Below are 27,835 nucleotides of genomic sequence, written 5' to 3' on the forward strand. Positions count from 1 at the left end.
CTTAGCTGGAAATATAAATTTGAGAATTGTCATTGTATAGATGGTTTATAGGCTATGAGCCTGCATGAGATCCCCTGAGGGGATGGTGTATGTAGATGGTGAAGAAAAGGATCCAAGGACTGACCTCTCTAGCGTAGAGAGCCCTGGGAGATGACCCAAGTGTGATGGTGAAGAAGAGTCAGGGAGGGGAACCAGGAGAAAATGGTGCCTGGAAGCCAGGAGAGGAGAGTGCTTAGAGAGAGAGAGGCTGTGATCTGCTTTATCAAGTGCTGCCCATCAGTCAAACTCAGTGATGGCGAGATTGTGCAGCATGAAACTTGTAGATGACCTAGACAAAAGCTGATTCAGTGGAAGAGTAGGGAGGAGAGCCTGACTGGAGCTGGCTTACAACAGAATTAAAAAAGAGAAAGAAGAGACCAAGAGATGACCTCAAACAGATTACTAAGTAGCAGAGCCAGGATTCTAACTCACATCTTTCTTACTCCAAAGTCTGGAGACTTTACAACAGGGGAAGAGATCCTGAACCAGAAACCAGTGGGGCTTTCACACTTGCTCTGTAATCTTGAGAAACTCATTCAACAAACTTCTTTGAAGTCCTACTATGTGTTAGGCACAGTGTAAGGTATGAGGGCTACAGAGATGAACATCAGACTCCTGACCCAGACTAGGGAATTAGAAAGGGAGAGAGGGATGGCTCCTAGAGACAGGAGGAACAGCCATTTTAGCTCTTCTTGTTGTTTTATTAAAAAAGAGGAGTTGGCCGAGGAAAGGTCTAAGAGCCTTTCGCTTAAATTCCATGGATTGGGGATATAAGCAAATTCTTTCGCCTACAGACTGAGAAAGAGAAAATCAGCACAAATTTCCCACCCCTTCCAGGGTGTATCACCAAGAAATTTTAAAGATGTCAACCCTTAATTAGAATTTTAAATTGGGAGAAATGTGTGCAGGCACTTTAGGTGCAATTAGTGCAGTAGATTAAAATCATTTTGAAGTGACCGCATTCGCTTCCCAAAATGTTTAAACTGATTTTACAATTTTCTGCCCATGTAAGTGGCCAGTGATATATAGAGGGAACTACTAGAACATTTTAATGAGATTACCCTTGTCAATCAGGAAAAAAAAAGATAAAAACTATTATAGCTTGTCTTTTTACTGCATCAATAAAAAAGGAGAAGGGGGCTTCATACTTTTTCAATGGGCTTTTACAGTATTTTCAATAAACCTGGAATGCCGAAATTCTGTTGTATTTCATCACAGCAAAGCAGCCCTTATCTCTGCTGAGTGGCACCACCAAATAAAAATTTTGTTTCTCTATAAAAAGAGAAACTATAAATCCAGTCAAAAGACAAATAATACATTAGGAGAAGATATTTGCAACAGTATGACAGTCAAAAGGTTAATATTCTTCACTCTTTTTAAAAAATCCTCTTCCAAGTGGGTAAGAAAAGGACTTGATAGGAAAGCAGGCAGTTCACAGAAAAGGAAGTGCAATGGCCAATAAGCCTGTGGGAAAGAGGCCACTCTGTTAGTTGTGAGGGAAACTCAAGGTGAAATAGGACGTACCAGATTGGCAAAAGTGAAATATACTGATGACAACTATTGTTGTGTTGTTATTCAGTCACTAAGTCGTGTCCAGCTCTTTACAGCCCCATGAGCTTCAGCACGCCAGTCTCCTCTGTCCTTCACCATCTCTCAGAGCTTGCTCAAACTCATGACCATTGAGTCGGTGATGCCGTCCAACCATCTCATCCTCTGTTGCCCCCTTCTCCTCTAGCCCTCTATCTCTCGCAGCTTCAGGATCCTTTCCAGTGAATCAGCTCTTCACATCAGGTGGCCAAAGTATTAGAGCTTCAGCTTCAGCATCATTCCTTCCAATGAATATTCAGGACTGATTTCCTTTAGGATTGACTGGTTTGATCTCTTTGCTGTCCAAGGGACTCTCAAGAGTCTTCTCCAGCACCACAATTGGAAAACATCAATTCTTCAGTGCTCAGCCTTCTTTATTGTCAACTCTCCCATCCGTACATGTTGTAAAAACCATAGCTTTGACTATATGGACCTTTGTTGGCTGTATAAAGTGATGTCTCTGCTTTTAATGTGCTGTCTAGGTTTGTTATAGCTTTTATTCCAAGGAGCAAGTGCCTTTTAATTCCATGGCTGCAGTCACCATCTGCAGTGATTTTGGAGCCCAAGAAGAGAACATTTATCACTGCTTCAACTTTTTCCCCATCTGTTTGCTATGAAATGATGGGACCAGATGCCATGATCTTAGTTTTTTGAATATTGAATTTTAAGCCAGCTTGTTCATTCTTCTCTTTCACATTCATCAAGAGGCTCTTTAGTTCCTCTTCGCTTTCTACCATAAGGGTGGTGTCATCTGCATATCTGAGATTGTTAATATTTTTCCCAGAAATCTTGATTCCAGCTTGTGTTTCACCCAGCCTGCCATTTCCCATGATGTACTCTGCATTAGGTTAAATAAGCAAGGTGACAGTATACAGCCTTGATATACTCCTTTCCCAGTTTTGAACCAGTCCATTGTTCCATGTCTGGTTCTAACTGTTGCTACTTGTCCTGCATACAGGTTTCTCAGGAGACAGGTAAGGTGGTCCGGTATTCCCATCTCTTGAAGAATTTTCCACAGTTTATTGTGATCCACACAATGGCTTTAGCATAGTCAATGAAGCAGAAGTAAATGGTTTTTTGGGAATCCCTTGCTTTTTCTATCATCTGGTGGATGTTGACGATTTGATCTCTAGTTCCTGTCTTTTCGAAATCCAGCTCGTACATCTAGAAGTTCTTGGCTCATGTCCTGCTGAAGCCTAGCTTAAAGGATTTTGAACATAATCTTGCTAGCATATGAAACGAGTGCAATTATATAGTAATTTGAAAATTCTTTGGCATTGCCTTTCTTTGGGATTAGAATGAAAACTGACTTTTACCAGTCCTGTGGCCACTGCTGAGTTTTCCAAATTTCCTGGAATATTGAGTACAGGACTTTAACAGCATCATCTTTTAGGATTTGAAATAGCTCAGTTGAAATTCCATCACCTCCACTAGCTTTACTCATAGTAATGCTTCCTGGGGCCCACTTGACTTCACACTCCAGGATTTCTCTGTCTCAGGATCCACTATGGGATAACACTGGTGGCCCCTCTGCTTGGCCCCCATTCCCTTCTGCCTAGAAGAGGAGGACTGTGTCGTGAATTTGAGAAAGGAAACTGTGTTGGATTGGTGCCATCTCTGTCTCTTTTCTAGCTCTGCCTGCCTGCAGTGTGTGTATTCTGATGTGCTCCAACCACTTGGTAAGCTTCCCCAGACAGGCACAGCACCTGTGAGGGACACCTGTGTTTGACTGATATCCCAGTGACTTGGTGGGGTACATTTATTTAATGCAGGGGTGAGTATAAGACAATTTGGCTAAAACTATACAGACCAATTAGCCAACCCAGCTTTTCAGATGATGTTTTAAAATCTCTATTTGTGTGGCTCCTATATCTCTTTGCTGGCTCAGAATTTGAAAAGAAAATAGAAGAATGTTTATTGATTCCTGTATGCCCCTCCTCCCAGAAAAAAAAAAAAAGAATACATATATCCATGAACACACATGGGAAGATTGAGATTCCTAGGGGTTGGAAGGGAAGAACTAAAATTTAGGGGGGAAACAGCTAGCAGTGTTATCAAACCTGACTTGTATCTACTCGCCCAAGCACAGTAAAGAAATCTACTGATACTGGATTGTGGTGAAGGAAAGTTCAGCATTTACTGCAGGTGCCAAACAAGAAGCATGAGCAAGCAGCTCATGCTCAAAAGTCCTGAGCTTCTCAAAGACTTTCAGGGTAAGGTTTTTAAGACAAGGTGAGGGAAAGAGTTGCAGGGTATGTGATCAGCTTGAGGATGTTCTTCTGATTGGTCAGTGGTGAGGTGACCAGAAGCCAATATCATCAGCCTTCTGGTTGCAGTCAGTCTGGGGTCTACATGCTTGTGGTCAGCACACAGTTAGCTTCTTCCACCAGGTAGGGGTTTCAGTATCTGCAAAACAGCTCAAAGGACATGGCTCAGATGACTGTCTACAATCTTTGAGGAGGAACTAAAGTTACTTGACTTTGTTTAATTGCCAAACTATGATTATTTTGTCTCGCTTGACTGTTTTCCTTTGTTTCTACATTTTCTCACTCCTCTGATTAAGTTTATTCTTTGGACTGTAGGGAAAGCCTAGGAGGCTAAGGTTTTGCTACAAACAAGAAGCAGGGCGAGGGTGAGGGGTAGGGTGTCTATCACTGGAAGGCCCCATAGGGTCCTGCTTGGTTACAGCAGTTTCTATTAATTGAATATGTATACGTTCAAATGGGCTTCCCTGGTGACTCAGAGGGTAAAGCATCTGTCTGCAATTCAAGAGACTTGGGTTCCATCCCTGGTTCAGGAAGATCCCCTGGAGAAGGAAATGGCAACCCACTCCAGTATTCTTGCCTGGAGAATCCCATGGATGGAGGAGTATGGTGGGCTTCAGTCCACAGGGTCACAAAGAGTCGGACACGACTGAGCAACTTCGCTTTCACTTTCATGTTTGAATGATGTAATTTGGTCTCTTTCATTTTCTTCAACATAATCCAAGAGGAGGGCACAAGTGGGTAGAGGTATGGAAGCATCGAAAGTATCCTTTTTCATGTCTGCAAGTTTTTACATCTTTTCAATCAAATTAAGAGAGTAGTTATACTATTCTCTCTAGCTTTCTATGTGTTTTACATTTTCCATAGTAAAAAAAATTGTTTTAGAATGTGTATTACTTTCAACTAGCATTCTCACTTTTAGGAATATTTTTCTTAGAAATAACTGTAGCAGTCCATATGGATATATATCTATGAGGATGTTTATTAAGACACTGTATAAGAAAAATATGCAAATAAGCTAATAATCATTAATAAGAAAATGATTATGTAAATAACATATATGTTGACCTAATTATTAAACAGAGTAAATTGGGGGAAACAGTCTCGTGTAGCATCAAGCAAAATTCACACCATCTACTTAATCCTTTATTCTTAAGTATGAACAGACAGGAACCATCAAATACATAGGGGGAAAAAATAGCATCATGAAAGAGAAAGGGCTAAGATAAACAGAAAAATTGACCCCCAGAGGAAGCAAAGGAACCCAGGAAACTTCAAACAGCTCCATTAGTGTGTTCAGAGTGACCCAAGAATTCATAATATCCATTTTAAAATGACATGAATTCAGACAATAGAAAAAGAAAGAGCTTTTAGAGATTAAAGATAGGCTGTCCAGAAATCTGATAGAAGACCTTGGGGAAAATAAGTGGAGCAAAAAAGAGAAAGAGATAAAGTTAGTGGAGAAAAGAGAAATCTCTTGGAGACATCTCTGTACTCCCATGTTCATTGCAGCATTATTCACAATTGCCAAGATATGGAAAAAGCTACATGTCCATCAGATGATGAATGGATAAAGAAAATGTGATAGAGATATATAAAGATCTATCTATCTATATGTATATGCATTTTATATACATATATAATATATATCCATACTTACATATACCCATATTTACATATATGTGTGTGTGTGTATATATATATATGTTATTGTTGTTTCTCGTAAGAAACCTGATTTGATCTCTTTGCAGGCCAAGGGACTCTCAAGAGTCTTCTCTGACACCAGTTTCAATTCTTCAACACAGCCTTTATGATCTAACTCTCACCTCCATACATGACTCACACCCATGCATGATACTGGAGGTGTTAGCTGACACTATAGTGGTAATCATCTTGCAATGTATAAGTGTGACAAATCAACATGCTGCACACCTTAAACTTATACAGTGTCATATGTCAATTACACCTCAGCATTAAATGCTGGAAACTCACTATTTGAACAAGGGCCTCAGACCAGCAGCGAGATCAGCACCCGGGGCTTACTAGAAATGCAGGTCTCAGGTCCATCCCAGACCCCTCAGTCAGGATCTGCATTTTAAGAAGATGCCCAGGTGATTCGTATGCTCATGGACAGGCTAGAATACACAGGATCATGACTTCGTGGTAAGAAAAAAAAATTATTTTGAACTTATAATTCTATCCCCAACGATCAGTCGAGTGTAAGGGCAGAATCAAAGCACTTCAAGGCCAAATGTGTACGTGCATACATTCTCAGGCGTGTCTGACTCTTCTGCAGCCCCATAGACTGTAGCTTGCCAGGCTTCTCTGCCCATGGAATTTTCCAGGCAAGAACACTGCAGTGGGTTTTCATTTCCTTCTCCAGGGGATTTTCTTGATTCAGGAATCGAACCCATGTCTCCTGCAGTAGAAGGTGGATTCTTTACCACTGAGCCACCTGGGAGGCAAAATTTAAAAATACAAGAAATTTGCCCTTCTGGTTAGTGATATAGATAATGTGGGAGGCTGTGCATGTTTTGGGGGCAGGGGGTAAATGGTAAATCTCTGTACCTCCCTCTCAATTTTCTCACAAAGCTAAAACTACTCTAAAAATACTCTTCCTTTAAAAAAAAAAAAAGATAGTATTTAAAATTATAAATGCAACCAATAAAATATAATTATTAAACATTGGGAAACTAAAGGAAAAGGAGATTAAGTGAACTGAATTCTCATTTTTCATCATGTTTCATGCCAAGAAGTCCATAGATGGTGCCTAAATTAAGCCAGTGAATTGTGATACATATTAATATTATGTAGAGCTAAGGAGGTAACCTGTAGAAGAACTAAAAATAGTAATAGGATATTTTTCCTCCTGTTGCTCAATGATTCTTTTTTAAAGCTGAGAGGTAATAACTTTTTTTGAGGCCTCTCTGAAATGGACCTGTGCATGGCTTGCTTAAAATAATAGAAACAAACTCCAAAATTTTACTGTTGTAACATGTTAAAACTTAATTTACTAACAGTTGCAGTCCAGGGCAGGTTATTTTTGGTCTGTAGGCAGTTTTCCTCCATGTGGTCAATTCAGGGATCCAGGCTGCTTCCTTCTTGTGATTCTGATATCCTCCAGGCCTTTGACTCTTCTGCATGCATCCATGGATGGGAAAGGGTTATATGATGGGATGGGAAAGGGCAAACTCACTTCCTAAATGACCTGGCCCGAAATGACATCCTCACTTCCACTTTCATTCCCTTAGGGAAAACCAGTCATGGCCCCATCTAGATGTCAGGAGGGCTTGTAAATATAGTTCTTGGTGACTGTTCTGCATCATGGAGGATGAACTCCAAATTTTGATGGGAAGCAGAAACAAACCATTTCAGCCACACTCTATATCCTCATAGCTAAATATAAACGGCGTATACCCCTTGCACCTCCTCAGAAGGGCATTTGGATTCTGGACACTGCAGAATCAAGGGCCCTGCAGGTAGAAAGGCTGGTGTGTTGATCAGATTTGCTCTGAGTTTTTTGAAAATTTTTAATTCCTTTCCTTTGCTCTGATATCATATAACCAAGCACGTTTCTATAATCATTTCCCTTAACTTAGTAGATCTGTATCTTTTAACTGGAGAGTATGTCCTCTTTGTAAATTAATAAATCAGTGTTATTAACATAGTGGTACAGTGCTGCAGTTCATGGGGTCATAATAACTCAGACTTGGCTTGGCGACTGAACAGTGAAAGGAGAGACTGGGCAATATGCTGCCCCCTAGTGGCAGCTTCATTAACATGGGTGTGACTTTGAACTGGTCAAGTAATCTCTCTACGTCCTTGGTGCCCTTATCTGTAAAATAAGGGACTTGGGTTTTGCCAGTCCTGTCTGTTCTTACTGTTTATTCCTTTATAATTCTCTCCATCAGTGAACTGATAAGACTGAGTTTCTGGTGTGCAGACAGAGTGACCACAGTCTGGACTAGAAGTTTAAAAGTAAAGTAAAGTGAAGTCGCTCAGTCATGTCCGACTCTTTGCGACCCCATGGACTGTAGCCTACCAGGCTCTGAGGAGCCTCTCAGTCCATGGAATTTTCCAGGCAAGAGTACTGGAGTGGGTTGCCATTTCCTTCTCCAGGACTAGAAGTATAGCAACTCTTAAAGTCTTTGCCATACCCACCCCTGCAACCCATCACAGACTTCACTCTTGAATAGCGAGGCTCAAAGAGAAACAAGGTTGAGACACAGCGTGGTAGCAAGGAAGCAGACTCATGGTGAGAAATCTCCATCAGTGTGTGCGTGCGTGCTAAGTCGCTTCAGTCGTGTCCAACCCCTTGCAACCCCATGGACTGTAGCCACCAGGCTCCTCTGTCCGTGGAATTCTGCAGGCAAGAATTCTGGAGTGGGTTGATTCCAGAAAAGAAAGGTTTTATGGGGATTCAGCTCATTATCCCCACCACAAACCCTCCTCAGCAAGACAGGGTGATCAATTTTTCCAGGCACTTTACAGTTCATAAAGCCATCACCATCCCTATAGGGTAAGCAGGGCAGGTATTATTTTCATTACAGATTTCATAGTTTCATGGTTCAAACATTAAAAAGTATAGAAAGGCATGTCATGAAAAGTCCCCCATTTGTCCAGTTCTCATTCTTCATCCTCCCACCTCCCAAAAGAAATAAGTACTTGCACTAGTTTTTTGTCATTTTAGAGATTGCCACGCATATATATTCTTTTCCCTCCTCTGCGTATAGCACAGTACTCATTAGACCCTGTTCTGACCTTGCTTAATTTAATATATCAGGGAGTTCTTTCTATTATCTGTACATAAAAACCACTCTGTGTTTTATAGCATTCTATCTAAAATTTATTTGTTTTGTTTCTAGCCTTTTGTGAACACAGATTATGCTTTAGTAATTTAAATAGAGTTGTACATAAGTCATTTCATACACTTGCATATGGATATATACATAAATGCCTCAGAGTGGTAATATTGGTAGATACTTTCAAGTTACCCTTCATTGACCCATTTTATAGATGAGGAATAGTGGTAAGAATTTGTAAGTGCAAATCATTGGCTGTATCCAGCTTGCCTGCTCACAAGTGTAATTTTCCTGAGTCGGAACTAGATGGCTGTGATGGGTCTGCTATTGTGAGCTGAGGGGGGCTGCTGTGAGGTGGGCGAGCAGAACAGCTCACCAGAGTGCAAACTGGAAGAATGAGGCTTGGTCACAGTGGAGCACTGGGAAGCCACAAAGCAAACGTGAGCCGAGCACTGCCAATGTCAGAGCAGGCGCTTTGTGAGCCAGAGCCCAGGGTTTGCACACTGGCTTGTAGAGGCTCCAGAAATAGCAGTTCCACTCATCACAGGGTGGTCTTTGAGCCAGGTGGCCAGGGGGTGATTCTCTGTGCCAGTCAGCTTCCTGCCACCCACACCCAGCTTCACTGGGCCTTCGACTTGGGACATGGATAGCTCAGTGGCAGAGTGGTGACCAACCATATCACTTAAGCTTAGTGAGGGATAGTGGGGTAGTTTTGTTAAAATGAAGCAGCCTTGCTAGCATATTTTAAATAATAAAATATGTATATATATATATATGTATGTGTGTGTATTTATTTATATATTCCTATATAATATGATGGCAGCCACTCATTATAGCTCAGATGGTAAAAAGTCTGCCTACAATACAGGAGACCCCGCTTGGATCCCTGGGTTGGGATAATACAATGTTTATGTTAGGTATATTTAAATATTTTATATATTTATGTTACTTATATATAAGTCACATATAATATATAATTATACATCTTATTTTTGCTTATATAATATATAATATGAAGTAATTTTAACATGTATGCATATATAATTACATATACAAATAAACAGATAGAATTCTTCTTTATTTGTCCACTCAGTCGTGTCTGACTCTGTGACCCCATGGACTACAGCATACCAGTATCCTCTGTCCTTCACTGTTTCCTGGAGTTTGCTGAAATTCACATCTGTTGAATCAGTGATGCTATCTAACCATCTCATCCTCTGCCGCCCCCTTCTTCCTCCTGCCCTCAATCTTTCCCAGCATCAGTGTCTTTTCCAATGAGTCGGCTCTTTCCAGCAGCTGGGCAAAGTATTGGAGCTTCACTTTCAGCATCAGTCCTTCCGATGAATATTTAGGACTGATTTTCTTTAGGATTGACTGGTTTTGTCTCCTTGCAGTCCAAGGGACTCTCAAGAGTCTTCTCCAACACTTCTCCAACACTTCAACTCTTCTCAACAAGAGTCTTTGAAAGTATCGACTGTTCAGTGCTTAGCCTTCTTTATAGTCCAACTCTCATACTGTACATGACTACTGGAAAAACCATAGCTTTAACTATATCTTTGCCATACCTTTGCTGGCAAAGTGATGTCTCTGCTTTTTAATATGCTGTCTAGGTTTATCATAGCTTTCCTTCCAAGGAGCAAGCATCTTTTAATTTCATGGCTGTAGTCACCATCCAAAGTGATTTTGGAGCCCAAGAAAATAAAACCTGTCACTGCTTCCACTTTTTCCCCTTCTGTTTCCTATGAAGTGATGGGACCAGATGCCCTCCCAGGTGGTGCAGTGGTAAAGAGTCCACCTGTCAATGCAGGAGACACAAGAGACACGCGTTTGATCCCTGGGTCAGGTAGATCCCCTGGAGCAGGTAATGGCAACCCACTCCAGTATTCTTGCCTGGAAAATTCCATGGACAGAGGAGCCTGGTGGGCTACAGTCCATGGGATCACAGAGAGTTGGACATGACTGAGCATGCACAATAGAAATTATACATACATATAAAGTATACATATTTTATATAAATTACATATTAAATACATATTTAATAAATATTTAGGTGATGGAATTTTTCACATACTTTATTTTTTAGAGTAGTTTTAAGTTCTCAGAAAAATTAAGTGGGAAGTACAGAGAGTTCCCATGTACCTTGTCTCACACATATGCATAATCTCCCCCACTAACAACCTCCCACAGCAGAGCAGAACACTTACTACAATTGATGAACCTACATTGACACGACTTTATCACCCAAAGTCCACAGTTCACCTTAAGACTCACTTTTGGTGTTGTACATTCTGTGGGTCAACAAGTATATTTTTTATTCTTGTTCTTAGTGCTACATTAACACATCACCAGCAATACTGTGAGGTAGGTGCTATTATTACACCCATTTAGAGAAGAGGAAACTAAGGCGCATAAAGTTAAGTGATTGGGCCAGGGTCACGTAGCTAGTGAGGGTTGGAACTGAACTTGAACCTAGCAATGTGACTTCGGGTAGGTTCTTAACTGCTGTGCTGTACTACCTCTGATTTGGTTCCCTGATCCCTGGGGTTCTCTTTACTCTTCCCACTCCTCCTCCAGGTGAGCAAAAAGGGCTCTCTCTGTTCTTACTTGGCTCTCCCAGAGCCTCGCTGTCTGAGGAATCTTCGAGCAGCTTCTGTTATTCTCTGCAGCAGGAGCCCGAGGTGCTGAAGAGCAGGGAGCTGTGGGTTAGCTGTGGCTAGAGCCTCATGGTTGCCAGTGAGGAGGACAGAAGGGGAAAGGGAGGGTGAGGCTGCAAGTGATGGAGAGAGGAGAGGAGCAGTACCGCAACACTGGGCTCAGAGACACGGAGGTCTGATATTAAAGGACAGCACTGAAAATCAGGGGAGGAAAGAACATGGGACCAGTTCCTTCGAGAGACCAAAAACAAGACGGTGTGGGACACTTCGTTCCAGGTTACAACAACAAGCAGGCTTTTTACTCATTCATTTATTTGTTCATAATCTCCTGTTATTTGGAGGGAAAATTCTGATAACTGGAAGGTCTTTCGTTTGTTGAACAGGGTGATGTTATGTACTTTTGGAAGAGCTTGAACACAGTTAGATTTTCCAACAAAAGAAGAGAGTTTAGGAAGCCTGAAAGGAAGATCCAGAATTGCGTTGTACAGTATAGTGAACACACAGGGCTATTGATATGTGTGTAAGTATAAAATTCACGTTGAATTTTGGTGACTTAGGGAAAAAAGAATGCAGACTGTCTTAGTAATAATTGTTTATATTGGGCATATGTTGAGATGATAATATTTTGGATTTATTTTAGAGATTAAATATATTATTAAAATTAATGGTACATTCTTTACCTTTTTTTAAAAAATGTGACTACTGGAATTTTTTAAATTACCTATGTGATTTTCAATATGTTTCTACTGAACTGTGATGATCCAGAGGAGAGGGATAAGAACCACAAAGACTCAGGACTATTAGGGGAAAATTCACAAGACAGGGAAACCCTATAGCTAACAACAGAAAATTAATCGATGAGGTTTTGGAAGGGTAATGGGTGTGCTGTGCAGTGTAGAATCTCACCTCAGTCTTCCCTCTGAAATCTTCAGTAAAATCTACATCATTTTAAAATTTTATTTATCTACTTATTTTTGCTTGTGCGGGATCCTTGTTACCGCTCAGGCTTTCAGGTGCACAGGCTTCTCATTGCAGTGGCTTCTCTCGTGAGCACAGGCTCTAGGTGTGCAGTTCACCAGCTCAGTAGTTGCAGCTCCCAGGGTCTAGAGCAAAGTGGTTGTGGTACACGGGCTTAGCTGCCCGGTGGCATGTGGGATCTTCCTGGACCAGGGATTGAACCCATGTCCACTACATTACCAGGCAGATTCTTTTCCAGTGGACCACCCAGGGAAGTCCAATTTTTAAATAAAATAAAAATAATTCCTTTTGGAGAAACTCATGAATTCTCTTGAGGTGACTAAAAGTCTCTGGATCCTAAAAAAACTGTTTGAATTTCACTGGTCTATATTTGGGACCTAAATGAAATCAGTAAACTAGAAATTCTGAGAGTTAGATACTCTACCTCTTTACATTCTAGCCAGCATGTCCAAGGAACTCTCAAGAGTTTCTAGATTATCCGTGAATCATTTTTAAGAGAAAGTGGTTTCTTCTTTCCCCACTTTATGGTTTTTTCCCTGTTAACTTTGCTAATGTGACTCAATTGAGAGAGTTGATTGTCCAGGCTTTGAATCAATATGAGATTTCTGGCTCATCAAATTCAAATTCAAGTCAGCACCAGTGTTGCCACCTAATAGTTGCTTAATGGGCTCTTGTTCTTTGGGTGTTGTGAAGCTGAATTGTCAGGGAGCTATCCTTCCTGGATACAGCTGTTTCTAATCATTTATTGTAACCCTTGCATATCAGATATGAGGCATAACAGAAAAAATGTCTGAGGATAGTGGCCAGAATACCTGATGCTGTCTTCCCGTGAATAAAAAGAACGTCAGAGACAAGAATTTGATTTGAAGCTTCATAATTAGGACTGTGGCTGACATTTTGGCATTAATTTTTGGGAAGGAAAATGTTACAGGAAGTTACAGAAAACTTGAGGGAATAGACAGAAGCAAGTTAACTGACTTCCTCATGAGCTAAATAATTTGTAAAAGTGGTAGTAGCGGTAAATTTGAGATAGTATCCTCTCAAAGGCAGGACTATATTTTAATGAATTACTGTTCAGTTCATCCTGAGCCAGTATTTCCCATTTCCGGGATGAAGTGATGAGCCTCTGAAAACTAACATGGCTGAACTGATTTTAGAGATTTACTGTGTTTAACATGAAAGTGTGGTATGTCCATGGCTTTCTGTATAATAACAGAAAAGAAATACCAGGAAAATGGTTCAAGTTGATTGCAACTGGCGATTAGCACCCCAGAAGTGAATGTCGTGTACCACAGAGATAGTAAATGCAGGGGAGGGTGAGGAAAGGAAGTTATGTATGGGCCATGAAAAAGAGGGATTATAATGGAGAGAAAATGCCAATTTTGTGTAACCCGCACTCAATATGGATTATGTGGCTATGTCTGATTTTGTACCAGGGTCATTTCCCAAAAATGCAGATAGACATTTAATCAGCTTTGATTTCCAGACAATGTCCCTTGAGTTTTCTATAAAATTGACAAGATTTTCCCTCTGAGTTTGCATGATTATCTTAAGCTTCTTTCATGCATTTTACTGAAACCAAAATGATAAATGAATGATTTGATTGTTGGAGTGTTAGACAAAGAGCCAGACAATCAAGTAATCTGCATCCATTCAGAATTTTCTCTTTTATCAAAGGCTGGGTTGTGATCAGAGCTTTGAGGTCAGAGTGACTAAATTCATCCAAGTGAGTGAATTAATTTTCCTGCCTGTTTAGTGTTAGCCACAATTATACAGATTTCAAGGTGGATGAAAATAATGAACCTGATTTTGTAGCCATCACACAAGAATGGCCTCAGTTCCTCTGTTTACTCTGCAAGGATAAAAGCAGATGTGAAAAACGTGGCCATTGGCCAAAACAATATTTAAAGCCCTCTATTGGAGTAGATTTCAGAGCCCAAACAGAGTCTTTTTAATAATCTTGGCTGTCGCATATCTTCATTCTTTAGAGATGGATTTGTATCTGGAGATCATCAAACAGCACTCACAGCCAAATTTTGTAATTAAGTGGAAGATAAATTTGGATGACACCCTCTGAGGTCAAACATCAGATGTGACTGGATATGACTATAGAATATTGAAAACAGTTTGCTGGTAGCTTCAAATACCTCAAACTAACTTGGAAACCAGTTCCAATAAAGGGGTGGCTAAAGTATTTTGAGCAAAGACAGTGCCCTTGGAACATGTAAGTATAGAGTCTGCCAAGGTGACTGTTTCAAAAGGGATTATACTAATTTAGATGTTTGTTTAAAAAAAATCAATCACATCACTTTATGAGTGCAGTGCAATGTAATAGGAAGAACAGCAAAAAGCCAGAGGGATCTACCTTCACTTTTGGCTCTGAGTGACCTTGGACAAATTATTTAAACTACCTTAGCTTCTGCTTCAAAATTAGCAATTGGAGATAATTCCCACTGAGGCTGTTGTGAAGGTTAGAAATATAGTATGTAAAACACCGGAGAAGGCAATGGCACCCCACTCCAGTACTCCTGCCTGGGAAATCCCATGGATGGAGGAGCCTGGTGGGCTACAGTCCATGGGGTCGCTAAGTTGGACACAACTGAGCGACCTCACTTTCACTTTTCATTTTCATGCATTGGAGAAGGAAATGGCAACTCACTCCAGTATTCTTGCCTGGAGAATCCCAGGGACGGGGTCGCACAGAGTCAGACACGACTGAAGCAACTTAGCAGCAGCAGCAGCATGTAAAACACCACATTTATTGGCCTACATGTAGTACAGCATTTGTGATTGTTTGATGGATTTATTTATATCCAGCCTGTTTCAAAATTGATTAAAGGTAGCTTAACTTCAGAGAAGGCAATTGCACCCCACTCCAGTACTCTTGCCTGGGAAATCCCATGGATGGAGGAGCCTGGTAGGCTGCAGTCCATGGGTCGCTAAGAGTCAGACACGACTGAGCGACTTCACTTTCACTTTTCACTTTTATGCATTGGAGAAGGAAATGGCAACCCACTCCAGTGTTCTTGCCTGGAGAATCCCAGGGACAGAGGAGCCTGGTGGGCTGCCGTCTGTGGGGTCACACAGAGTCAGACACGACTGACGCGACAGCAGCAGCAGCAGCTTAATTATATGTTTTCCACCCCTATATAGCCTTATTTAGGAAAAGGTAATATTAATAAATGTAAGTAAACCATGTACCCTAGTCATTTATATTAACTTATTTTGCTTTTTAAAAATGCTGTAGTGTCTGCTCAATACTAACTATAGTGTGTAAGAAAATGCAGTAATGGATGTTAAATAACCCTTATAACATATCAGACATTGTTCTAAGTATTATATATATATATATATATATATATATATATATATATATATATATATATATAAATTTGTATTACCCAGTAACCATGAGTGGCTCAGATGATAAAGAATATGCCTACAATGTGGGAGACCCAGGTTTGATTCTTGGTTGAGAAGATCCCCTGGAGAAGGGAATGGCAACCCACTCCAGTTTTCTTGCCTGGAGAATTCCATGGACAGAGGCATCTGATGGGCTACAGTATGTAGGGTCACAAAGAGTCAGACACAACTGAGCGACTAACACTCACTCATATACTGGGCTACCTGGGTGACTCAGACAGTAAAGAGTCTACCTGTAATGCAGGAGACCTGGGTTTGATCCCTGGGTTGGGAAGATCCCCTGGAAGAAGGCATGGCAACTCACTCTAGTATTTTTGCCTAGAGAATCCCCATGGACAGAGGAGCCTACCAGGCTACAATATATAGGGTCACAAAGAGTCAGACACGACTGAGTGACTAAGCACACATACTGGTTTTAGAAATGGTAAAATGAGAGCATTTTCGGTGATTAAGTCCTTCAAAGTCAAAGAACTAGTAAGTTGAAAGATAAAACTAGAATGCAAATTCAGGCAGTCTTTCACCCACACCTATCTTCTTAACCACTACCTGCCAGCCTGCCTGCTAAGTCACATTAGTTCTGTCTGACTTTTTGTAATCCTATAGACTGTAGCCCACCAAGCTTCTCTGTCCATGGGATTCTCCAAGCAAGAGTACTGGAGTGGGTTGCCATACCCTCCTCCAGGGGATCTTCCCCACCCAGGGATCGAACTCGCATCTCTTGTGTCTCCTGCATTGGCAGGTGGGTTCTTTACCACTAGTGCCACCTAGGAAGCCCCTTAACCACTAAAATAGCTCATTAAATATAGTGAGTGACAGGAAGATCTATTAGGGATAAACTTGGTATTTGAAAACTAATAAGCACCATTTATAGCCAACTCTTGTAAATAAGGTGGGGGATAATCCTTTAAAGTCAAAAGTCAATATGACTAAATATTAGAATATTGAGAACAATTTTCTGGTAACCTCAAACCCCATAAATTAAATTCAAAAGTTGTTCCTGTAAAGGAGTGCCCAAAGTGTTTTGAGCAATGGCAGTGGCCTTGAAACATGCAAGTATCGAGTGTACCATGGCTTGTTGAGAAGGCCCAGGACCCACTAACCTGTGCTGGGCAGGTCCTAGAAGGCAAATTCAGCTACAGTATGGTCAGACATGTAGTCCAGCAGGCAGTCCACTATCTCTAAGGGATCAATGAGTGGCCATCCAGATGTCATTGGCATTCTTAATCCCCCCAAAAAATGAGTATTTAAGGTGGTGAGGCAGCCAACATTGGAGCAGTCTGTCCACAGAGAAAGAACACAAGTCCCTGAATGGAAGATCAGGAAAGGGGAAGATCCACCAGAGCTTTCCATTGGCCAAACCCAAACCAGAAGCCAGAGGAATAGGGAGCTGTTGATGCAACCCAAAGAGGCCAGCCTTGCAGGGAACAGAGTAGGGAAGGGAAGGTGCAAACTGAATCTGGAGAGAGAAATGGAAGATGTCCAACCCCCATGTCTTCATCAAAGCTGTACAGGGTTGAGGATACAGCCCTGAGTTCCAACCACAGAGACCTCACCCTGGTTGACATCTGGTACTCAGCTCACCCTGAAACCATTACCAATACAATCTGCCAAGCCATAGTTCACAACTTCAGGCACAAGGATATCAGAGAAAACAAAATAATAGTTTGTTGAGGCAAGATAATTTTGTGTGAGGAGGCTTTTTCTGACCACGTGAGCTTGTTTAAACTGACAATGATTTTAGGAAGGTGAAATGTGTATTCCATATCCATCTTGGCTCCCGGTATCATTAAATTTAATTTCTGGATGATTCAAAGGAGATTAAATTTTAATGAATTCTAGTCTTTTATATTTCTGTCCTTTATGTTACTCTTATAAATAGATGTGTTTTGTTTAGAAAAGCTGATGATTTGAGTGGGGTTCTTGATGTCCTTTGGATTCCATAGTAGATGTTTCATGACTGGTTTCACTCATGGAAGGGAAACCCATTTATACAGTAGGGAAGGTAGATAAGAATACCTGGGTATTCCTATTCTCTCATCTTTTTTTTTTCCTTGAATGAAAACCATTAATCTCCCAACCTATGCCGATTGTGTGTGTGTGTGTGTGTGTGTGTGTGTCTACATTACATATAGGACATAATCTTGTTTGGCAAGCTGTTTCTATGGAAATTATCAATAACAGTCTCATTGTCAGCGACGGCCCCTCCAATGGCTTGATGTCAGACGTCATGTTGACTGGAACAGTGTGTGTGCAGGTGGATTAGGACAGGCTGCCTGGAGAATCCCATGGACAGAGGAGCCTGACAGGCTACAGTCCATAGGGTCACAAAGAATCGGATACGACTGAGCAGCTGAGCACTCTTGCCTGCATGCAGTCCCAAGATATAGGACTTCCCTTCCAACTCCAGCAGGGGAAGACCAGCAGTGTTCATTAAGTCCATGAGAAGCAGTTGTACTCTTATACTTTAAATACATGCAAAAGTGTAAAAACTTATATAAATGAAATCGTTTTGTTCATTCTAGCTTTTTCAGAGGAAAGAATGGCCAGTGCAGACTTTCTTCTTCTTCTCCCCTCCACCTTCGTGTGTCTTCCCTACAACTGCATCACTGCTCCACCCCTCCCCCGACACACACAGCGCTCTCCAGATTAACAAGCCTGTGTCATTCCTTTTGCTACTGTTTACATTTCATTTTGTCTTCAGTCTGACTACTGAACTACTAAAACTACTTCTGAATGTGTTAAAAGGGACAGTCTATTGGAAAGCCTTCTTAACAACTACATAAGGACAGATCAACCAAAGTAATTTATAGCCTCCCCTTCTTTTCATCCCAAACCAACATGAGCCTCAGCTAACGTTATGAGCTGCCTGGGTTCAACTGCTGAATCATGAAATGCTTCATTTCTAAATGGTGTGCTGCAATGGATTCCCTCCTTTTATTCACTTTTTCCAACTCAGCTGTAGAACATTCTAGAACCAGGAGCCAGAAAGCCACCAGTGCTTCACTACAACCTGGATTCCCTGACTCCTGCAGCCAAGATGCCACAGCACCTCCTTTTCATGTTACATGGTCGTGCCTGCAGAGGGATCTGCCTTGCCTGTGTCATCCAGGTCACCCAGCCTTTTTGTAGAAGGGGAGGGATTTTCTTCAACCAGCTGTAACTCCTCCCCTCTACCCCCAGCCTCTGGAGGCACATGGGTCATAATCAAGGACTCTGGCTAGATAATAGCAGTCATCACTTAAGCCTTAGTTCCTAGGACTTTATGAGCTGTGAAATTCCAGAGCCTATAAGAACAGCAGCACTTACATGATTCACAAAGGTGATGCAGTGGTGGTTGTTTTAACTCTAGCTTCCTTCTGTAGCTTGGACCTGTTTCTGCTTTGCATTCATCACCAGGTATTACAATTACTGAAGCTTGTCTGCCCTTGAAGGCTGGGACCATGGTTTAGAAACTTGCATCCCCCCACCTTGCACAGTGCCTACTACTGGATCAACGCCCTCAAATGCAGGCAAATGTTGAATCACTGGAGTTCTTTGGGCACTTAAAGCATCAAAAGAAGGTAGAGAAGGTTGCAGGGGTGGATGAGGGCAGCAGAGATTCAAGATGGAAAGAAGAAATGAGTTCTCAAAAGGCTGAGCATGGCAATGTCCAAAAGGCCCCTGATATTGAAAAGTGGGAAGATAATTATTTTCTTTTTAATCACTAACAATTTATTGACTACCTACTATGTTTCCTCTGTACTTGGCACTGGGGAATCAAACATAAATGACCTGCACACTTTTCTCAAGGATTTCATATTTATAAAGAATTGCTACTCAGAACAACAGTTGTTATGATATTCTATTTAGATAGAGTCCAGTGAGGATGATGGGAAGGGTTAATCAGATTTTATTATTCCCCTGCTTAAACCTTCCCCAGTACCATGCCCACGGACTGTAGCCCACCAGTCTCCTCTGTCCATGGAATTCTCCAGGCAAGAATGCTAGAGTGAGTAGCAGTTCCCTTCTCCAGGGCATCTTCCTGACACAAGGATCGAACCTAGGTCAAACCCTGCATTGCAGGCAGATTCTTTACCATCTGAGCCACCAGAGAAGCCCAGTAGCATGCCAGCGCACTTGAAATAGCTTTGCCGTGATGTACCGGGCCCTGCCCTGCTGGCCCGTCCCATCTCTCCACCCTCGTCTCCTAGCACATCATCTCTTACTCAGTTCACAAACGTTAGTTCTGTCTTTGAACACAGCAAGTCCTTTCTCACCTCAAGGCCCTGCCCTCGGATCTTTACTTGGCTCTTTCTTTATCATTCAGGCCTCAGCTCCAAAATCACTTCCTCTGGCCTCTATATAACCCTCTCTCCTCAGTCAGTTTCTCTGCCATTACCCTGTTTCATTTTCTTCATAAGACTTTTTGTTCTCCGATGTTATCTGATTTATTTATTAACATAATCATTGTCTCTTCCCCCTCTCCTTCCCCTTCACCCCCATGCATTAGAATGGGGTCTTCGCAAAAACAGAGCAGCCTTTCTAGCTCGGCCACTACTCTGCCTTTATGCCCAGAATATTGCCCGGAGGCTGACATGTAATAGACACTCATTAGGTAGGAAGTGACTTCCCCTTGCTTTGGGGAAGATAAGACAGATTCACCAGCAAAAAATTATAAGTGAAAACATATGCTAGGATAGGGAAGGCAGCTAGGGTCAGTGTCAGGACTCTGGGTATTAGACTGCAGGATACAGATGAAGCATGAAGATGAGGCTGGAGGAGAGATGTGGCTTCATTTGTTTGATGAAGCATCAGGAGTAGGACTCCAGCACCCAGAGCCTAGAGCCCGAGAGTATGGATCAGACAGCAGTCCTGCCAGGTGCAGCACTGGGCAATCACCTAATGCCACTTGCCTCCATTCCCTCATTTTTAAAAGAGCTGACAATAATCTCTGTAAAGACAATAGGAGAGTACGTTCTTCATAGGCTAGTGGGAGGATTAAATAAGTCATTGTGTGGAAAATGCCTAGTAATGTGTGGTAGATAGCTAAGCACTTTCACCACGTACTACACAGAGGAGGGTCACTGAAGAGTTTAAGAAATAAGGTTATGGGATTCAGGTCTGTATTTAGAAAGATGAGCAGGTTAGCAGTCGTACAGATGGATCAGAGGAGACTGAGAAATTAGTTAAGGAAATAATTTTGTAGGTGAGAGAGACCAAGACAATGTAGCGGCACTAGGGATGATGCGAGAGTTGTTAAGGCAATGGACTTGGTCATCAGTTTGGGGAAGGAGGTGAGGGAAAGAGACAAGTCAATAGTAATTCCTGGATTGGGAACTTGGTGGTGCCATTCACCTGTACAGGAAATACGGGGGTGGGGGTGGGGTGCCAGGTTTGGGAGCTGGGATGGGGAAGGAGGTTGAGGAGGCATGTTTTGTTCAGCTGTGGCAGGTAGAGGTTGGGTGCCATGGGAACTCCAGGTGGAGCTACCCAGCCAGAAGGTCCCCCCACACCTTCCTGGACTGCAATATGCTAAAGTGCTCTGTACTTATTAGCTCTGTACTTATTGATACTTAATGCTAGTGCTTAATATTTAATGTTTATCTTTGCCTTTTAAGCAAATAGCATGAGAAATATCTTTGTCCATATCTGCATTTTTCCTTTGAGATTTCTATAAGTAGAATTACTGGAGCGAACATATATTACCTTTTGAAGATTTTAATTCATCTTGCCAAATTTCTTTTCAAAAAAGTGGTACCAATAATATAATCCTACAATAACCTGGGATTCTTAACAAAAAGAAAAAGAAAACAGTTTGAGTGAGGTTTTTTAAATAAGCAAACTTGCCAAGGTATAGGGAACAGTCCTCTTGTGTGCTACCGATGGACCTGACCACCAGTGTCAGCTCCATCTTTAAAAGTTGGTAGTTGCCTTTGTCCTAGGGAATCCCTCAAATTGATGCCTGTTATTAATTAACATGCTGCCAACACTATAACCCAAACTATATTCTTGAAACCAGGATGGTTCACTCTGTGTGTGAACATTCCCCTGAAGCTGGGGAAGGGGTATAAGGACCATACGCCCAGTGAAAGGAAAGCTTCAGTGTATCAAAACTACCTTAGTTTAACATATTTTCCCCAAAATAACTGTTTTTTGGTCACTTTCTTTACATGACTCAGTGTATGGACATGCACAGAAATCGCATTGTCTGTGGATCAATCAGTGCTCTATAAGACAGCACTATTTCCTGATCAGACATGATTTTAACCCAGAATAAACTAAAATCTCTTTTTGATACATATATCAATAGATTTTCATCAGGCTAGAAAAGAAAGTGCCATTTTCACTGAAAGTGGGGTTTTGGTCAGTTCTGCATATGGTTATTATGAATTGCTGGCCTGCTCATGTGTTTTGGATGGTGGTCACTGCATCTGTAACTACACACAGCTGACACACTGCAGGGTAACAGTACCCAGGGAAGTATCTGGCATGTTTCGCATCCCTCCATTATGAACGCTTGCTTTGTTCTCAGCAGACTTAGATTTCAACGTGAGTGTGGTTTTTATCTGTTGTCTTTTCCAGAGAGTCCTTATAAGGAAAACTTGGATAGACTGTTCTTGTCCATGCCTTGAATGGAATTGAATATTTGTTTTGTATATTTCATGCACCACTGGAGGCATGAAACCTGGGTGCTGTCAGCACCAATATTTGCCTCTTATGTGCATTAACCATCCATCTGGTCTGAACAGAAATACGTACTTAGAAAACTTTCCTATACCTTGTCCACAGTCAGGGGACACGGGCACATTCTCAGGGGTTAAATAAGAGGAAGCCACAATTTTTCAAAGAAGAATGGGTCTAATTTGTGTGAAGTGGGATTCTTGTCAAGGAGGAGAGCAGTAAGGATTGATCATCTCTGCTAAACCATAATTGTTTTCTAGTGAGTGTTAGTCAGGGGTGGATCCATCAAAGAAGGGGGTAAAGATGGTAACTACTGCTTTAAGATGAACTTGGCAGCTCCAAAATGGCCTCCTTTACTACTGGGGCTATTATAGTGCTTGAAGGAAATTGCGATCCTTACGGTGGGAGTTGAGTAGAATATAATGCATCCTAATATTAGAGAGTCCATTAGATGTCCCTGGTCCTCCTGGAGCTTTCTGCTCTTACATTAAAGAGTTCATTTCCCAATTTTGTCCTTTTGTAAAATGAGCCCCCCAAAAGGACACTAAGGAAAGTTTACACACATTGAACCCATTTACCACAACTGCATTAAAATCATGGGGATCCTGCCTGTTTTTGTTGCTCTTTCCATCCCCTGCAATTATTCCCATACACTGTATGCAGATTATGCTATAAAGCTATTTTGGATAAAAAGAAACCAAAATACTAAATTTACCAAATACCGAATTTGAGAGTGGTTGAAACCAAAGCCACCTCTGCAGTCACAAGTCCCGCTGGAAACAGGGAAAGAGACTTACCCGTGTTTTAAAGAAGTTAGCATGTTATAAAGTGTCAGCTATAATGCTAACTTACAGAATCGAAGAATTTTAGATCCAGGGTGTATGAGGGAGCGACTATTAGAAATTAGAATATTAGTGTTTTAAGTGCAGTCGTCAGAACTCTGGCCTCTAGGGAAAAGGTGTTTCCCAGTCAGACAAGTTGGGTAACCCCTGCACCCTGCATCTTCCTCTCCTTGCATATTCACAAGGAAAGTCAACTTAAGTCAGCATCTCCCAAACTACTTGAGCAGGGAGCCTTTTTACTCTGCATAGTAGCTGTTAACATCCTGCCGCAGGAAATGAGTCCAGTCTCATGGTGGAGGTTCAGAAAATTAAACCACTTAACGGTAGTTGACAGAGCCAGTAATGCCAGGATGAGAACCCATTGATGGCTGAAGCCTCCCTCAGAATGGCTGCATATTTGTACTGACAGCAATGGATTCAAAACATCCCACGGCTTTTTTCCTCCTTGAAATACTCCTTCTCCCTGGCCCCCGCAGCATGCAGGATCCCAGATCCCCCACCAGGGATTGAATCCTTTCCCCCTGCAGTGAAAGCACGGAGTCCTAACCACGGGATCACCAGGAAAGCCCTTTTTTCCCTTGAAATTTATTTTAAAAAATAGTTTCTAAAGTATCAAGGATCCTAGTTTAATTTAGAGAGATTTATCCCTTAGCAGATGGAAAATGTGTCAATTGGCTCATTCAATTTGGTAGTACTCTCTATTCATATGCATCAGAAACAGAACCTGAATAGTAAGCGCGGTGGGGAACTTAAAGGCTCAGAAGGCTGTCGGTCTGAGGGGTGGGGAAGAGAGAAAGCCAGTAAGCAATGAAACAAGGAGACATGTAATTACAAATTACAACACGTGCTACGAAGATGATGAACTATGTGCTGTCAGCTTGAGCCTAAATTTGCAATCACTTTTTAATTGACCGCGATTCAGACGAGATCAATAACAGCTGTTTTTATGATTATCTTGGTACTCGGCTTCTGCCTACAGTCTGAACCACGTAATAGCCCCTCCCCCTTCTTGTTTTTCCAGCCGGGTGGAGCAAAATGAGAGCGCAGTGAGCCGGCCCAGCCTCTCTCCCAGCCGTCCCCGACGCCCACCATGAACCACTTGGAGGGGGCCGCGGAGGTGGAGGTGACGGACGAGGCGGCAGGCGGGGAAGTGAACGAGTCGGTGGAGGCCGACCTGGAGCACCCCGAAGTGGAGGAGGAGCAGCAGCAGCAGCAGCACTATGCGGGTCGCCCCCGGCGCCGGCGCGCCGTCGAAGACACTCGCGCCCAGCCTGGGCAGCAGCAGCAGCAGGAAGAAGAGGAGCGTGGGGAGTGCCTGGCGCGCTCGGCCAGCACGGAGAGCGGCTTCCACAACCACACAGACACGGCCGAGGGCGACGTGATCGCCGCGGCCCGCGACGGCTACGACGCCGAGCGCGCGCAGGACCCCGACGACGAGAGCGCGTACGCTGTGCAGTACCGGCCCGAGGCCGAGGAGTACACTGAACAGGCGGAGGCCGAGCACGCCGAGGCCACGCACCGCCGCGCGCTGCCCAACCACCTGCATTTCCACTCGCTGGAGCACGAGGAGGCCATGAACGCGGCCTACTCGGGCTACGTCTACACGCACCGGCTTTTTCACCGCGGCGAGGACGAACCCTACGCCGAGCCCTACGCCGACTACGGGGGCCTCCAGGAGCACGTGTACGAGGAGATTGGGGACGCGCCCGAGCTGGACGCGCGCGACGGTCTGCGGCTGTACGAGCAGGAGCGCGACGAGGCGGCCGCCTACCGCCAGGAGGCTCTGGGCGCGCGGCTGCACCACTATGACGAGCGCTCCGACGGCGAGTCCGACAGCCCGGAGAAGGAGGCCGAGTTCGCGCCCTACCCGCGCATGGACAGCTATGAGCAGGAGGAGGACATCGACCAGATCGTGGCCGAGGTCAAGCAGAGCATGAGTTCGCAGAGCCTCGACAAGGCGGCCGAGGACATGCCCGAGGCCGAGCAGGACCTGGAGCGCGCCCCCACCCCGGGCGGGGGCCGCCCCGACAGCCCCGGGCTGCAAGCGCCGGCGGGGCAGCAGCGGGCCCCAGGCGGCGAGGCGGTGCAGCGATACAGCAAGGAGAAGAGGGATGCTATCTCGCTGGCCATCAAGGACATCAAGGAGGCCATCGAGGAGGTGAAAACCAGGACCATCCGTTCGCCTTACACCCCCGACGAGCCCAAAGAGCCCATCTGGGTCATGCGCCAGGACATTAGTCCCACCAGGGATTGTGACGACCAGAGGCCGGTGGATGGCGATGTAAGTGTGTGCGGGTTCGGGCTCGCTCAGCTCTACGCGCGGCCAGGTGGGGAGACGGGCGCTGGGTGGCGTCATTTGTCATTAGAAATGACTTGACGGAAGTGATCTCTGGGCATGCTCAGAAACAGCTTGCGCTTAAGAGCCGGTGAGCGAAAACCAGGTGGGAAGGAGTTAAGTGCTGAGAGGTTGCGATAAATCAGTGGTTCTCAAACTGTTACTGGAGCACTTGTTCAGAAATTGATTTCCAGACGCACCGCTTTCCATCCCCTAGTTTCGCACTTAGATTTGAGGTAGGGCCTGCGAATATTTATTTCTAACGTTAAATAAAAAACAAGTCTGGATTGAGGAAGGAGAGACTTCATTGGGAAGGTACTGTTGTAACAAGAACTCTTGCAGTAGCAGAACTGTGGGATCTGCAAGGGCTGCTGCTGCTGCTGAGTCGCTTCAGTCGTGTCCGACTCTGTGCGACCCCATAGACGGCCCCCTACCAGGCTCCTCTGTCCCTGGGATTCTCCAGGCAAGAACACTGGAGTGGGTTGCCATTTCCTTCTCTAATGCATGAAAGTGAAAAGTGAAAGTGAAGTCGCTCAGTCGTGTCCGACTCTTCGGGACCTCATGGACTGCAGCCTAGGGTTAGGCAAAAGAGGATTCTTTCGTAGGTAGGAGTAAGCAAGGCCTGAAAGGACAAGATGTGAGGAAGTGGGATGAAGCATGGCTTGAACGTACTGCCCTTGATAGTGTTTTAATCTGAGAACAGCATTTTCCCAGGAGGGTTTGGTGAGGAGGGGCGGTAAACTGGCAAAAGTTCAGGTACCTGGAAGAAGGTGAGAAGCTTAATCAAAGGTTGGTTAATAAGCATTCTGTTTTGACTAATCAGTTCAGCTAATCATTTCTCAGGCAAAGAATGGGAATTTGAGGGGTCTGTGTCTAGCCTTGTCATAGGTAAACAAAGGGGCGCCTGTGAGTTACTCAAGTCTTACCAGAAAGAGGTTCTTTGCATAAGGCATATTCACAAAGGAAATGGGAGGATAGGGGTCTTTAACCTTTGCTGTTTTCTGGGATCTCAGGGCTCATGTTAAGTTCAGCATTGTCACTTATAAGTTGGTAGGTGATGCTGATGGCTGCTGGTCCCAGGACCACAATTTGAGAACCACTGTCTTAAATCAACCCCTTAAAGGTTTAGGATGAATAGTGGCCTTTTTAGAGGAAATCAAGGAGATTCTTCTGGGCCCTTTCCAGCCAAAGGATGTCTACAGTTTGTTTGCTTTTTTTTTTCCCCTTCTTTGTGACTTAGTTTTCATTTCTGGTGGTACCAGAAGGAGCTTCTCACGTCACGAAAGACATGCTTTTGAACTGAAATTACTTTCTTGTGAAGAGCTACGGAAAGCTGTTGCTGCCTCGTCGGCCTTTCACTTTCCATTTTTGAAATAACCAAGAAATTTGATAACTCGGCAAGCTTGGGTGTCACAGTCTACTCAGAAATAAATCAAGAAGGCTAACCTTTGCCCCCACTACCTGACTCTGAAGATTCTTTCTCCTCTGACTCTCACTTTTCCATTCTCTTGAATAATTTTTAAGCACTTTCATTTAAAATGGGAGCTTGGAGTAAAAGAAGGGTCAAGAGGTTAAATTTGGTTTCATTTAATTCTGCATTTTATGACTGCACCTATCTATTTCTGAGTATTTCTTTTGGAGTGAGAAACCATTATTGGAAGCTGTTTGTTCATTTTACTTTTAGGTAAAAGGCTGTGCAGGTCAGAGATGTCATTTGCCTCCTATTTTAGTAACAGTCAACATTGGCTGTTAGCTGATTAAATCACAGGCACCTTTAAATCTTGGGCTTCCCTGGTGGCTCAGATGGTAAAGAATGTGCCTACCATGCATGAGAGCCAGGTTCGATTCCCAGATCAGGAATATCCCCACTCTGGTGTTCTTGCCTGGAGGATTCCATGGCCATAGGAGTCCATGGGGTTGCAAAGAGGCGGACACGACTGAGCAACTAACACTTAAGTGAAATTTCAACAAAGGCTGTTAGCTGATTCAGTCACCTTTAAGGCAGGGTTGGAACAGGCTGGAAAAGGATCTGCATCCTCCCCAGCCAGGGGGCGGCATTGGGTCAGTTCAGCCTCCTCAGTGTTTCCCCTCTGTAGTCCATGCTTCACATTCAGTTTAAAACAGGTGTGCTCCTATGCGGAATTCTGAGTGACCTCCAGTCTCTGCGGGTATCTCCTGGCTTGGAGGGATGAAGTGCAGCTAGCATTTTTGCAGATGTAGTAGAAATGGAGCAGGCTTTTAAAAGCAGGGA

At 43.2% G+C, this 27,835-nt stretch overlaps 1 protein-coding gene across 2 annotated transcripts in view; it reads left to right on the forward strand.

Moving 5' to 3' along the window:
• The window catches only part of APBA1 (amyloid beta precursor protein binding family A member 1), a 236,500-nt gene that overhangs the window by 127,431 nt on the left and 81,234 nt on the right, over positions 1-27,835 (forward strand). For both annotated transcript variants that reach the window (XM_069574109.1, XM_069574111.1), the window contains exon 2: positions 24,271-25,530. In XM_069574109.1, coding sequence (XP_069430210.1) covers positions 24,340-25,530 — 1,191 coding nt within the window. In that variant the 5' untranslated portion in view covers positions 24,271-24,339. The remainder of the gene's footprint in view (positions 1-24,270; positions 25,531-27,835) is intronic.

This window comes from Ovis canadensis, chromosome 2, assembly GCF_042477335.2.
Source record: "Ovis canadensis isolate MfBH-ARS-UI-01 breed Bighorn chromosome 2, ARS-UI_OviCan_v2, whole genome shotgun sequence".
NCBI lineage: Eukaryota > Metazoa > Chordata > Mammalia > Artiodactyla > Bovidae > Ovis > Ovis canadensis.